At 33.6% G+C, this 14,966-nt stretch overlaps 1 protein-coding gene across 2 annotated transcripts; it reads right to left on the bottom strand.

Annotated features, from left to right (window-relative positions):
• Positions 1-4,707: 4,707 nt before the first annotated feature.
• Positions 4,708-12,158, bottom strand: LOC141670574 (protein Brevis radix-like 1). 2 transcript variants are annotated; one of them, XM_074476502.1, is made up of 6 exons: positions 11,791-12,158; positions 10,263-10,392; positions 7,020-7,405; positions 6,243-6,372; positions 5,439-5,815; positions 4,708-5,176 (listed from the first exon to the last, which is right to left on the bottom strand). In XM_074476502.1, exons 2-6 carry the CDS (start codon positions 10,365-10,367, stop codon positions 5,098-5,100), a joined length of 1,077 nt encoding a protein of 358 aa, XP_074332603.1. In that variant the 5' UTR covers positions 10,368-10,392; positions 11,791-12,158; the 3' UTR covers positions 4,708-5,097. The 2 variants fall into 2 exon arrangements, with proteins under 2 accessions (XP_074332603.1, XP_074332604.1); XM_074476503.1 differs by lacking the exon at positions 11,791-12,158 and adding an exon at positions 11,497-11,516.
• Positions 12,159-14,966: the final 2,808 nt, after the last annotated feature.

The following is a 14,966-nucleotide window of genomic DNA, read 5'->3' as shown; positions in this document are numbered from 1 at the left end:
TTTTCATAAGTTAACCTTTCACATGTTAAAGTTTGATCTCTGTAACTAATAAAAATGGTGTTAAGATATGATCTCAACTCAATAATATTATCAGTATGAAAGGCATAAGTTGTTTGAGTTACCTTCAATTCAGCAGTTTCAGGGCTGCCATCAGCATTTTCCATCAAGGCATAGTTCACCTCATCTTCAGAATCTGAAGTGTCTGTCCAGCTTTTCTTCTTTGTGATAAGTGCCTTGCCTTTGTCACTTTTTCCTTTCTTGCAGTCAGGAGATATGTGGCCTCTTTCACCACAGTTGTAGCATTTGACATTTGAGTTATCTCCTCTGTCAGACTTTGCACCTCTGCCTTCATATTTTCTGAAACCTTTCTTATCAGTACTTTCACCTTTCTTGGAAAACTTCTGAATTTCCTGTAGGCTATCTTTGTGATACCCTTCACCATAAGAGCACACAATTTCATCATCTCTTCATCAACATCTATTTCAGGTAAACTTTCAGTTTCTAAATCATCATCATCAGAACTTGATGATTCTGAATCAGACTTTATGATGAGAGCCTTTCCTTTGCCTTTCTTTGAGACAGCCACTCTGGGGAATTCCTCCTCGGCCTTAAGAGCAACTGTCCTTGACTTTCTCCCATGTCTCTTGCCCCTTTGATCCATCTCAAGTTCATAAGTCTTGAGCATACCATAAATTTCATCAAGAGTAGTTTTATCAAGAGCATAGTTGTCTCTTATAGTAGTAGACTTCAAATCCCAACTTTCAGGAAGAGCTAAAAGGAATTTTAGATTTGAATCTTCAAGATCATATTCCTTGTCCACCAGTGACAGATCATTCAAGAGTTTGACAAACCTGTCATATAAGTCAGTTAATGACTCATCACCTTTTGAGTCAAAGTGCTCATACTCTTGAGTGAGTATAGTCCTCATGTTCTTCTTGATTGCATCATTTCCCTGACATCTTGTCTCCAAAGCATCTCATATCTCCTTTGCAGTCTTGCAATGAATTACCATGTTTGACATGACATTATCAATGGTACTATGCAGCAAATGCCTTACCTTTGCATCCTTGGCAATGGATGAGATATCTTCAGCTTTATACTCACTTTTCTCCTTTGGTATGGTCTTTGCTGGATGATCTGCAACTACAATAGAGAGCTTGGTTGGCTTATGTGGTCCTTCATTAATTCTATCAAGGTATTCTGGATCTGTAGCTTCCAGAAACATAGTCATCTTCACTTTCCATATGGGATACTCAGAAGGTCTCAGTATGGGAACCCTAATAGTCTCATATTGACTGTGGTTTGAGTCTTTTGAGTTTCTTCAGTTTTAGTGTGCTTGGTTGGATTTTCTGCTTCTTCAGACATGATTATTTGGATCTATACTATATGTGTGTTAACAGATAAGCTCTGATGCCAATTGTTAGGTCACACAACACTGTAGAAGGGGGTTGAATACAGTGTTTAATACAATCAAATCGATTTCGAACACAAGTAACAGTAAACAGATATATTCAATATAATAAACTCTGTTACAATGGAATTATTCTCTCTCGGTGATGAACAAATATCACGAGAGCTGCTAGGTTTCAATGTATGATCTTCTCGATAATGATAACATATATGGTGTAAACCTATGTCTGTCTTTATATAGTACACAGTTACAAGATAACTTTTAATTGATATGAAATATAATTCTGTCTCCTAAAATATATCAATCAGATATCTTATACAAGTCTTCTTATCTTTTAACTCTTTCCATGCATATCTTCTTTTGTATTAGTCTCGGTCTTCTTTCCTGTAAATCAGCTTCCTTTCTTAACTGTAAGTCCTCCCGTACTTAAGTTCTGATATCTATCTTCTGATATTTATCTTCTGATAACCTAAGTTCTGATATCCTTAAGTTCTGACTTCCAGTAAATACTGATTCCAGTAAGTACTGATATTTCCTGTTTGTTAAGATCTGAAAACTAAACATGAAACACATTAGACATGACATCTCAAATATATCTAACATCTACTATGATAGCTTCTTTTCTTCTGAAGTTCCAGTATTAAGATTTTCCTTATAGTCAGTAAAGTTTATCTCACCATCAATTTTTTTAGGGCGCGCCCTGAAGAAATGGCGTATCTTGAGAGACAAAGAATTGATTCCAATCTAGCCATTCTTCAAGTACTGAGTATAACTCATCTGCTCATCAAGACATATTCATTGAAAACTTTCATAGGCTTTCTCTTGTGAGGGCGCGCCCTGGGAGGGCAATTCTCCGCTGAATACCTCGCATGCATAGGGCGCGCCTTAATAGATTGTGACGCAGCGCTTGGTAACTCATGAGATTTTTTCCAGATAAGAATTTCTACCTGCAAGAAACACAATTAATATGGAACTTTAAATGTCACCTGGAGGACGCGTCCTAGAGGGACGGACGTGTCTAGTCGGTGAATTCTCCTGGAATTTGTTGGAAGTCGTCTGAGCCCCAAATTTCTTAATCAAGGTTTAAGATTTTGTGGAGATCTCCTCCATGCCAAGTCTCTTTCACAATCTTCTTCCTACACAAGTCCCGGAAACAACTATCGGAAAATGCAACGAAACTTGTTGGGTATCACCTCGAGGGATCATCTTAAAGGCAATGATTAGCTCCTGGTAATAAGGCCTTCTTCTTATAATGTTCTCATCTTGATCGTCCTCGGATTTACCCATGGTTAAGTCCTCTGAAATGAATAGTGTTCTCAAATCTTCTCAATCAAATAGGATTCTTCAGTCCTCTTATTGGAATAGGATTCTCCAATCTTCTAAATGGAATAGGATTCTTCAATCTTCTAATTAGAATATGATTCTCCAATCTTCTATATCGAATAGTATTCTTCAATCTTTTAATTAGAATAGGATTCTCCAATCTTCTATACCAAATAGGTTTCTTGCAATCTTCTAAATCAAATAGGATTTTTTGGTAAAAATTTGCATCTGTTGTTTTCCTCTGTTTCCGGGCTGCTCAACTTGGATTCTCGAAACCATATCATCTCTGAATTAAATATAATTCATTAAGATTCGCGTAGACTGTAAGATCGTCCAAATCTGACTTACAGAATTCGAGATAAGACCCAAACAGTGCAAGCAAGTCGCTTAACCCACCAAATCCGAATTTTGCATCCAACTTCCCTCCTACGTTGCCATGGATGTAAACTTCAACCCCCATGGATGTAAACTTCAACCCCCATGGATGGAAATCATCATCCATGGATCTCCCTCGTGGTCGCGGATAGTATATTCAAATCTCCTTCGACCCCCTGGCCAAAAACAGTTATTCACGGATCTCCTTCGTGGCGTGGCCGTTGTTTGCAACCTTCTCCGTGGCTATCCTTCAATTCTTACGTTAAAGAACGTTCATCGTGATGAGATATCTCTTCCTCCTGAGATTATGATCTTGATCAGCACCCCTCCTTCTAGCGCCAATTTGTTGACAGATGAATTTGGTATCAATAAAGTATGAGGTTTGTCGTCGGAATCAAGATCTACGATGGTGGTTATTCGCCTGAAAAATGAGCGGAGTGTGGTGGTTGTGATGAATTGGGGGATGAGATTGCTTAGGGTTGGTGGCGGCTCCTTAAGGCTCTCACTTCCGACCTCTTTCAATTTGCCTATGTATCCTTATTTATAGGAATCAAGCCAACGTAGTTCTTGGGGAACAAGAAACTTAATGGGCTTAGATTTCCCATCCCGAGACCCAGTAGGAAACCTACTGGAAACCGTATTCTACTAGCTTTAGGAATGTACGCCAATGAGGCTCAACCACAAAGGCTCAAAGCTCGTCCACGGCTTCGAGACTTCGCGGATAAGGCATCTCCCCAACCGAGGATAACCCTCCATTACCCGTTGTTTCTCTAGTCCACGGACGCAGGTATTGTCGTGGTTCACCCCAAATGTTGGGCGCATCTTTGTCCCCCGGATAAGGAGTCCCTACCAGATTGCAGAACAAGTGATCCCAAACTTTTAGGTGCAAAGTGCATGATACTCCGAAGTCTCTCAACGAGGACACCCGTTGACTACAGAGACAGAGCTCCCAAAACACACACCAAAGTTTACCGCACATCCCCAATAAGGACACCCATTAACTATAGGAGGAGACCTTCCATCCAGGCATACCCGTGGAGGTCTCTGACCACGGACACTGCTTTCCTGTGGTTGCATGACAGTAATGAGTTATTCAATTGAGTACCTGCGGAAAATATGTTAGTAATAATTATCCAACGTCTTCTATCTTCACTAGCATCCAAAAAATCTGTCTAAAAATCCATCTGTTGCTACTCAGAAAGGGGGCAATCCCTAATTGAGGTGATCTTCATAATTTTGCCCCAATTTTGTTTAATTGACCTGATTTTGACATGAATATTGCTTGTACCAAATTTTGGGCATAACACTTTGTGTTTTAGTTAACAATGTTTTGGCTAGAAAATGAGTGACTTTTAAGAGAATCTTGTAGTTAATGACAAATTTATATTTGAAACACTTAAAAGAAATGAATATTGTGAGTTTAATTTTTTTTAGAATCTCTCGAGTGTTTTCTTAATTACTAATAATAAATAATGACAACACTTCAAAAAATTCTCTATAAAAATCAATTCAAACTAATATATGAATAAATCATAAAATATTTATCAAAATTATGTAGCATCACTAATAGTATGCCTAAGCTCATATAATTTATAAAGTAGAGTATAATTGAAGCATTGATTAATAGATAAATGAAAAAAATAGTTTAACCTGATCTCCACAGATGATAATATATATCTGGGGAACTACAGAAATACCAGAACTAAAAGTTTCGTAGATACTTAAAAGGCTCCAGAGGAGAAAACGGCATTTTTCTAAAGTTATGTATAAAAACTTGGACAAAGTTAAGACTAAATAATTGCGGTAGTGAAATAATTGAATCGAAATCCCACCACCTAGAACAAAGTCTAAAAAAGATTAGAATCACCAACACAGCTGACATCTACGGTGATGACTATTCAACTTCATTCTATGGTATGACACCAGCATGTAAAGGAAAACTAGGAGGAGTCTACTTGCTTTCTCTAGATGTAAAACTGATGTATCGTTTAAAGGTATTGAGCTTGTATTCTGTCCCTGTTCTGTTCCCACCATAGCTTTGCATTCACCTCCCCGAACTTTTCTCGGCTGATATCAGTATAACAAAGTAGCATTAGCATTATTTCAAAACATAAAAACTGATATAAAGATTGACTAAATATCTGGTTCTTATATTAGTAATTAGGAAAATCGCATATAACAATATTTGGCTGCGCATTTCATGATTTTACTTTTAGTAGAATGTCGGCTGGATATAAATTTAGAAATCTTAAAGACTACGGATAACCTTTTTTAGTGTAGCTTTAATTCCTAACATGCTGGAATAAATAACAAATGTGGATGCCATTACCTGAATCTCATCCGCCGAAGTTCTCTAGTGCCATCTGCTAATTGTCTGATAGTGATGTATACACCAGGTTCATCTTCCTCTATCCACTCTGATTCTACATCACTGGCATTGCTAATGGAAACTGAAGCCTCATCTCGGGAGGAGGTTGTTGTCCGCGAAGCTTCCATAGATGACGCCTCACCTTTTGGCCCAGCAGTGCCATAATAACTTGAACCAGCATTGTATTGGTGGTTGCCTCCTTGTTCTGAGGGATCTCCAGGGTAATAACCTCTACTTCCTGTAGGTTTGTAATAATTTTTTGGGGTCCACTCTTTGTTCATTGATGGATTCATAGGGCTTTCTCTGGCTGATCCAAGCCTTGAGTAAGAAGAATCTCTCTGCAAATAAAAGTAATTCTCTTATATAATGTAGCCTGGTATATATGGTAAGTAACTCTATAAATTTAACCTCCAAGTTTTCACTGACGTACTCAATATAAGTTTTCAAATACCATCAAGTTCATGATATTAGCTGAATAGAGATCAAGAGCCGCTTATAATATTGATTCCATTGCGTGATCAATTCTTATATATCATGAAGAGCTCACTGATGGTTTGATTAGTGAGACCAAGTAAAAGTATTCTTAAAATCGAAAGAGCTTAAAATTTATAAAATGATGGTTTTCAGATGGACTATTTGTCATATTATGTTTGATGAACAACTATGATAAGCTGCTTCAACGCAGAATTTTGCAACAAAAAAAATTGCCTTGCAGCAAGTTGAATAAATAAGGCGATCAAGTCATCATAGTAGAAGGTAAATTACCCCATCCTCAGAGGCTGAGGGAGTGCCAAAAGCTTGACGATTAAATCTTTGGACATTGTAGAGCTCCATAATCCGATCATAGTTCTCGCCCCACCACCTCTGAGCTTGCCATTTATTAAACATCTCCCGGCTTCATACAAACATGCATTTAATTCAATTAACACAAAGCGAGACAGAATCAATAAAATCAGTAAATTGAATAATCATTTGACTTCCTAATAATTTATGTCATACTTGCATACACCAGTATGAGTTGAAAGGTATTTGGTAACACTATAATTAATTCAAGGAGACCCACTAGGCAGACAACTTCCTCATTCACTCAATTAATGTATATATAAAGATGTGACTGATCAATAATAAACTACGTTGTCAACAGATAATTAAATTTCATAATTATTTCCATAAACCACATCTTGCATATTGCAGCTTTCAAGCTGGAAGCACATGCATCAAACGGTACAAGGGCCAAGTTTAATCCAAGGGAACACTGGCCAGGTTGGGTCTACAGAAAGTAAACCAAGCACTATGTTCATATAATAAATGGTATGTACTAGGCCCTCCCAACCTCTCTTTCAATCTTTTTTACTAGATATCTTGAGAAACATATATTTAAGCAATTCAAACACTTTTGATGTACAAAATCACTGTATACTTTACATATTGCGAGGAAAAAGGTATATGTGGGTGCTACATCTTGTGTTTTGTTACATCTAAATATTAATACAAGTCATTAAAATTTCTTGATTGCACATGGCAAATGTTAGTTAGGAGTACCTGAAGCGAATTCGTTTGAGATCATTCCCATTATTAGGAAGAGACACAAAAGTGATCTGAACACCAGGCTCCACTTGTGCCATCCACTCTTTTGGTTCATCCTCATTCTCCAAAAAGACTTCACCAGACTGAGCAGATTCTGAACCACCATGGCCCCTTGCTTCTCTAGCAAACCTCGACTCAAAACCATGGGAATTGTTGTAGCCACTGCTGGTAAAATCCCAGGCTGGTGTAGAATTTGAACTTCCAGGTTGAATGTCAGGGTATGGTACCCCTTCTGAAATGGTATCAAAATCAGGGTATGGTCTTTGTCCTTTCCTGAAGCTCGGAGAGAAAGCCTTGCTTTGCTTACTTGAACCTGATATTTTCAAAGCTATATCCTTGATCTGCAAATAATTGAAGGGAACTGGAAATTACACACAAGAATACAGCTATAAGACAAGCAAGCCTTAAGCATGTACAATTTAATGACTCAGTTCCAAATCCTGCATGATTAACGAGTACTAAACTGTATAGCATCTTCCTCTTAAATATGCCTATATTGGTAAAATGTGAAGCCTATTATACATGAAACTGCTAAAGTGCAATCGGAAAATTTTGTACACTTTCAAATGCGACATCTAAATGTTGCGATACTTAAAATATGAACTTTAATCTTCAAAGCATGATATATTTGCATAAAAAGAAAGTGTCAACTAAGTGTTTGCTCCAGTCAGAAACTTAATAATTATTATTTAAAAATTTTATATTTACAACCTCCAGGTCTCCCACAAATCACCTTACCAGAGATCGACTACCTAAACCCCCAAAGCGGAATAAAATTCCATCCACTACCCAAACCCCTAAAGCAGATTAGATATCAAATTGTATAAATTATGTATTGCCAGTTTGTGCATATGAATTATTCATAAAATAATATGATACATGTAGGTCCTGCAATCAGTTAACCAAGTTGGCTTTTAGTAGTTTCCAGCTCAAGCATATAATGTAACAAGAACGAAAGATATTGACACCAAAGTCTACAAAATGTGGGCAAAATATACAGGCCCCAAAAGGTTAAACTTATAATTAGAAACATCTATAGGTGCTTTGTATTTTAGTTAGATTTAGATATAAAGGCAATTATGTGCTACACACCCTAACCTCAATGTTAGACATGGTCATGGCCCATGGGACCTTGCAATGAGGTAAAGACTACAACATAGTGGGCCGTGAAGAAATTTTTTTATACACTTTGGTATCCTTATTTCCTGTTTTTTGTCAGCTAATTATAATCTCCATTATACAAAAAGAAATCATTCATTTAAATATATAAAATTACTGCCTGCTTCTATCTTCTCCTATTATATTGTTTATTTATGTTTTAAATATTCATACTTTATTAAATGCGTATTCTGCTGAAAATCTGGTCCCGGTTATCTAGTTTGAACAATATTTTTGTTTTGTATTACTACCTAAGTACTAAACTATAGCAGCCTTAGTCCAAGATCCATAAGAACTAAGAAACATTTGCACTAGCTAAACCAAAGTCATTAGTAAAATGTACTATGCAGACTTATTAGTTGGAAAGCCCTCAATTGAAAAAATTCATTGTAGTATAACTTACATTATGAACACAGTAACAGGCCAGTTTTCAACCTTTTCTCTAGGTAAAATTTTGAATAGTTTAGACCAAAATTCAATGGTGGGTCACATCAAGGACAGTCAGATATGTCTTCAAAATATATAGTCTTGTCTTTTCTAAATCTTTACTTTGGCATACCATCACTATTACTTGCATACGTTGAATCAACCAAAGCAACTTCAGTAATACTACTCCAATAAGATTTAAAAGGGTACATAGATCTTAATTAAAAATCGTGACAAAGATTTTGCTGCCTACTTAAAGGAAAGCCAAAATCAAAAGCCTTGCTGTAAATTTCCAGAAATGTTTAAAGGAATATAAATTAAGAAATTTGGGTACTCTCAATTATACAAATTAAATACAAAGACAAACCATCAATCTAACAAAAAAAGTAGGTTACATCTGGTAAACAAAATAAAGTGTAAAAATAAAGTGTAAACCACACATATAATGTACGCGTATGTTAAACATATCAAGTTATGACATATAACATATATGTTTAAAAATCCGGACTCCAACCATCAATCTAGCAAAAAAAGTAATATTTCCTAGGTTTTGTTTTGCTAACACAGAAAAATATAACCCCTACCGCCTCATATATATATATATAAGATATATATTATATTGCATACCAATGTGATTTTAGGATTGATATCTCAAGGTCGAGATGCAAACATTAAATTGCAATAGATTTAAAATCAATATCGGATATAGGGATGGATATGAAGTCGAGAGGTTTTTGAGTAAAAAAGAATAAGATATATATTATATTGCATACCAATGTGATTTTAGGATTGATATCTCAAGGTCGAGATGCAAACATTAAATTGCAATAGATTTAAAATCAATATCGGATATAGGGATGGATATGAAGTCGAGAGGTTTTTGAGTAAAAAAGAAGTAGACGATATAACGATGTACCATCAAATTAAACTTAATATTTATTTTTTCCTGATATACGGGTTATAGTCGAAGTAGTATTCAGATATTCTCCTAACACATGACAGACAAATGACAGATACAAGTCAAGAATCATGACATTATAAACAAACATAAACATAAGAAATGTGCACTCTGCAAAAGAATGTGTGCTGCATAGATCAAAGTATATGTGACCACGCATGAGGGGGAAGGGAAACATTGGACCCGTTAATGTCTTTAATTAAAGGGATGGGATGATAACAACAGTCTCCAATAAACAAGAAAATTGCAATCACAGTCATTAATGGTAAAGATTAAAATTGCATTCTTTCCAATGAACTTTAGCTTTATTATCATAATAAATGAGGGGCAGAAGAAAGCAGATATAGAATTGCAAAGACCAAAGAATTACTCATAAACATAGACTGCTGTAAGTAGATGGACAAATAACAGGCATGCACATCCCTATTCTTTCTAGACACAAGTATACATTTCTATGTATATGAATCATAGGAGGGATGTGGGGCCCACTCTAAACAATGCATGTCACAGTGGGGCTAGCATCGTTTTTCATCAACAAGGGAAATAAAGAGAAAAGAGAAAGAAAAGAGAAAGGGATGAATAAAAAAGCAAAAAAAAAAATAGAAAGAATATAGTAGACTTGTTGTATGTAGTATGTATAGGCATAGGATTAGAACCTGCGACGTCAGGCTTTTGACGGCTTCTTTTGTACTGGGAGTCCCCCTCACGCCTTCATCTCCTCCCTCGTCTACTTGTTTCGAACATGTTATACACGTCAGCATTTCTCCTCCTTTGTTTGTCAAAACACTGATACAAGAATGTGTTATGATGAGGTTGTCTATGGTGCATTGATATATATACACGAGCATAATAAAAAAAGTCAAATATGTGATCTGAAAAAGTGGATTTTATAATATCAAAAGGAAATTCATTCTCCAAAATACCATGTCATTTATTATTTTTGTAAAAAGAATCAAGAAAATGCAAATAATAAAATCCAACAATGTGCATGACATGAATATGCCTTTTTGTACAGTGGTTTTATAATTATTTTTATAGATTTAACAAAATTTAAGGGAGGAAATACAAATAATCAACCAGATACACTTTTTGTAGATGAATATCTCACTTATAGAAGATACACATCTTGTGTACTGGATATCTTAATTTTATTTTTTATTTTATGTAAAAGAAAGATATCAAGGATCATTATCTCTTCAAAATACACATTCTTTTATATAAACCATATACGCGTTTGGCATCCGAGTATCCAAATTAGTTAAACTTGGGCGGAATTGGGACTTGATCAACCTTGAGCACCATCACCCAAAACTGGGTATATTTGTCATTATCTCACATAGGATAGGAGCATTACATTTGAATCTAAATAATGTTATGTAGGGGATTGTTGCTTTAAATGGTATTGGAATTAGGGGAGAAAAGGTAGGCTTTGGGATTAGAAGAGGGGGGGGGGATATAGGGAGCTAGTCATTGAGAAAGCAAAAGAGAAAGGAAGATGTGGCACTTGCTTTTGTGTAACAATGTTGGGACCCAAATTTTGGTACAATGAAATAAAAAAGAAAAAAGGAAAGATGAAAATGTAGATTTCGAGGGAGCCGAAGTTTCTGACGCTTCATTATTCTCCCCCCTCCTTTTTTCTGTATCATCACCATTTCTTTGCCCCTCCTCGGTATCAACAATGAAAAATCCCCCTCCGTCCCTCCCAAAATAATTATGGTGTGATTCGACGACCAGTAATGTCGAGTGAGTGGTATGAAGTGGGGGCGTGTTAAGTGAAGAAAGGCAGTTGATGAGGGGATGTTCAGAGGTGACAAAAAAACACATTCATTTAACATTATGTGCGTCTATCTGTAGATGTGTGTGACTGTGTGTGTGTGAAAACTAACTCACCTAACCAAACAGCGACAACTTTCCTTTCTTCACTCCTGCTTAACTACTGTCCAAACTACATCACTTCTCATTCATCCCCATTTTTACATCCACACTCGCACTACACAACACAACTAATCATACTCCGATTTATACATATGCATTTCCACATCACAAAATCAAAATAAAATAATGAATTTAATATTTCAGGCATGTCAAACAATTGAAAACCGCTCAAATATATTTCAAAAACACAACAAATCAAGAAAGCAGAGTATAAATGAATGTGTTTAGATATGTATGTATGTATGTTACCTTAAGGCTTAGTTTGAGAATTGATTCTTGACAAAGCAACTGAGAATCAAGAATATCAAGGTGACAGCAACATAAGAAGAAGCCTTTCAAATCATACTAGAATATATTCGCGTGGAGTGTTGGACATTTGCAATAATAATAAAATAATATTATTAAGACACTCGAAATCTTCGGAGAAAACAGCAGCCGGCGGCGAGAAATCCGGTGAGTAAAATAGAAAGTTATTGGATATTAAGGTGCAGGGTTTAAGAAGTCATCATGAATATTAATGTGGGTGTACGAGTGAATAAATTAAGCAGCTGAAATGGTTATGTATGTTATAGAAAAGCACAGAGAAGGGGGTGAGGGAGGAGAGAGATATATATAGAGACAAGAAAAGAGAACAAAGAGGGTCTGATTCTATTTATAGCAAGGAGATGAGGATTTATGTAACGGCATCCTTTTTTACTCCTATTTCTGTATTTTGGATTACTAGTTGGTAACCTTGGCATGGTCAGAAATTAAAAATAACATTATCATATAAAATTAAAACTCATAATCCGTGCAAAATACAAATCTAAATATAATATATAAAATGTTTTTAAAATATGTAGTTAAAAAATCGAAGTTAAGTGTAACTTTAAAATTTATAATTTTAGTAATGCATGCGTCTAATTATTTACATATATATATAAATCTGACATGTTAACTTACTAATAAGAATATTTTAAAGTAAACCGACGCTTGCATGTCCAGCAACAAATAAAAATTTAAGGAAAATAAAATTTACAGAGAGTAAAAGTTAATTTTTGTTAGTTGATATTTTATTACATAAAATTTTAAAAATAGTTGTATAATTTTCTAGTGAGTACCGAGATTTGAGACCTAAACATGGTTTGATTTATTATTAGTTCATAATCTGTGCGAAACACGGGACCGAGACTAAAGATATCAAATTAATATTTGTAGAGAATTATTTATAATCCGTGCGAAACACGAAGTAAAATTAATATATTAATATCAAATATTAAATTGGTACTTGTAAAAAATAGTTATGTAATTAAAAAGAATCTAATCACTTATTGAATTTTCCACTATAATTCTACTTTTGCATTATATTACTTGATATAAAAAAATCTAACATATTAGTTTTATTTTTGTAAAACGAATTGTATCTCTATCTTATGAACCAAATATATGTTATTTAGAAAATTTAATATTAATTAATATAATTTGATAAGTATCTTATAATTAGCCTTTTCAATATAGTTTATTTAATATTACTTAATTATTGATAAAAATTAATCTACAAATTAAATTATTTAATATTATTTGTAGTTATTCTAAAATTAAAAATAAATATAAGTTATTTTACTTAATTTAACGTAACTTAATAAATTTTTAATATAATTTACAAATCGTTTAAAAAATATTTTCATTTTATAAATTAAAAAGACGATTGGATGAACATTAACTAAAAATAAAATTTACAAAAAAAGAAGTCGGGTTGTGTTAAAACCAAAGTTGACGGAGAATAAAAGTTAACTTATGTGAGGTAAGTACCAAAATTTGGTACTTTTGTACTTTTAGCACCAAATTATACATAGTTTCACTTATTAATAAAGAGTATAGATTCACAAACATTGTAAAAATAAACTTATATTTTTTAGATTTTTTTTTTTGGATTTTCAAAGCATGTTACTATTTCATCTAGATGTTAAAAAAATCTTTAAAATATGAAGGTATTTAATTTGAATCGTAAACATTTAATTAAAATCTCATCATATTTAATCTAAATTTTGAAAAAATTATTAAAATCATATAGTATCAATTTAAAATTTAAAACATTCATCGAAATCTCGTGATATTCAGAATTTCAAATTTTATTTGAATGAATAAATTGATGAATTCTAATAAATTTGTCGTTATATTTTTTAGAGTAATGTTACATGTCCCAAAAAAGATCCCAAAAATGTATTAAATGAAAATGTATTAAATGATACGTTGCGTTATTTGATTCGCGAGACTCGTATTAATGCACGAGATGTCAATTTCACTAATGAAAAAATAACCAATAACAACTAATCATTTCGTAATGATTTTTGGGACCATAACATCTCTCTATATTTAATCTTTAGAAATCTTTGTAAAATGCATGAGATTTTTTTTATCAATTCTACAACGAAAATCTATTAAAATTCTTAGATTATAATCAAATTTTCAATATCTAAAATAAATACACCACCTTAAATTTTAGTAAACGGCACTATCTATTATAAATTATAATAAAAATAATGGGTTATAATTTGGTACACCCTTAATTTTGGTTAGTTTGTTTATTCTTTCGATTATGACTATCCTATTTTTTAATCAAAAGAGTTAAATTCAAATAATAAATAAATAAAATACTCAAGTTCTTAAAAGTCACATCAGCAACAAATATTTACATAATTATTTATATATTATCCAAGTTCATAAATTTGGATCTCGACAACAACAAACCCAAAAAATAATACTCACGTGCGAAACAACAACAAGTGTTTATATTACTATATATACACTTTTTCAAGTTTCCAAATTTGAGTATCACATAAAATAAATATTTATATTATTATTAATATTTTAAAAAAATACGTAAACTCTGATTTTCGAATCTCACAAAAATTAGTTATTTATATTATTATTTATAAAATACAAATACCCATTTACTATTATAATATTTAACCATTCAAATAAAAAAAAATTACAATGAGATTGAAAAAATGTCCAAAATACACCACTTTTCACATTCAATTGCCCAAAATGCCCAGATACACGCAAACCGCCCAAAATACCCACGAAATACGCATTTTAGGGATGCGTAGTCAACCTTTCAAATTTTAATAAAGAGTACGCATCGCGTATTCACTTTTTGATTTAAGAAGAACACGTATGTGCAACATGCGTATTCACTAAAATATAAAAAGTGAATCTGCATGTGCCATATGCGTAGTCTTTATAAAAAATTGAAATAATGAATACGCATCTCTCACATGCGTATTCATGTATTTTGGGCATACAGTCCTGCCAATTGGCATTTTGGACTTTTTTTCCTCAAATTGTGGGTATTTTGATTTTTCACCCGATTGAGATTATAGTTATATGTTATTTATTTCTATATGTTTAATGAAATATTAGATCTATGGCTCAACCTAAAG

Source organism: Apium graveolens, chromosome 7 (assembly GCF_009905375.1).
Source record: "Apium graveolens cultivar Ventura chromosome 7, ASM990537v1, whole genome shotgun sequence".
NCBI lineage: Eukaryota > Viridiplantae > Streptophyta > Magnoliopsida > Apiales > Apiaceae > Apium > Apium graveolens.
The sequence above is the reverse complement of the archived record's forward strand: the minus strand, read 5'-3'. Positions and strand labels throughout refer to the sequence as shown.

Coding starts and splice junctions, on each gene's coding strand:
- LOC141670574 (XM_074476502.1), bottom strand. CDS start 10,367: ATGCTGACGTGTATAACATGTTCGAAACAAGTAGACGAGGGAGGAGAT. Junction 6,373..7,019: donor CTCAAACGAATTCGCTTCAG/GTACTCCTAACT, acceptor GTTTGTATGAAG/CCGGGAGATGTTTAATAAAT. Junction 5,816..6,242: donor CCTCAGCCTCTGAGGATGGG/GTAATTTACCTT, acceptor TTTTATTTGCAG/AGAGATTCTTCTTACTCAAG.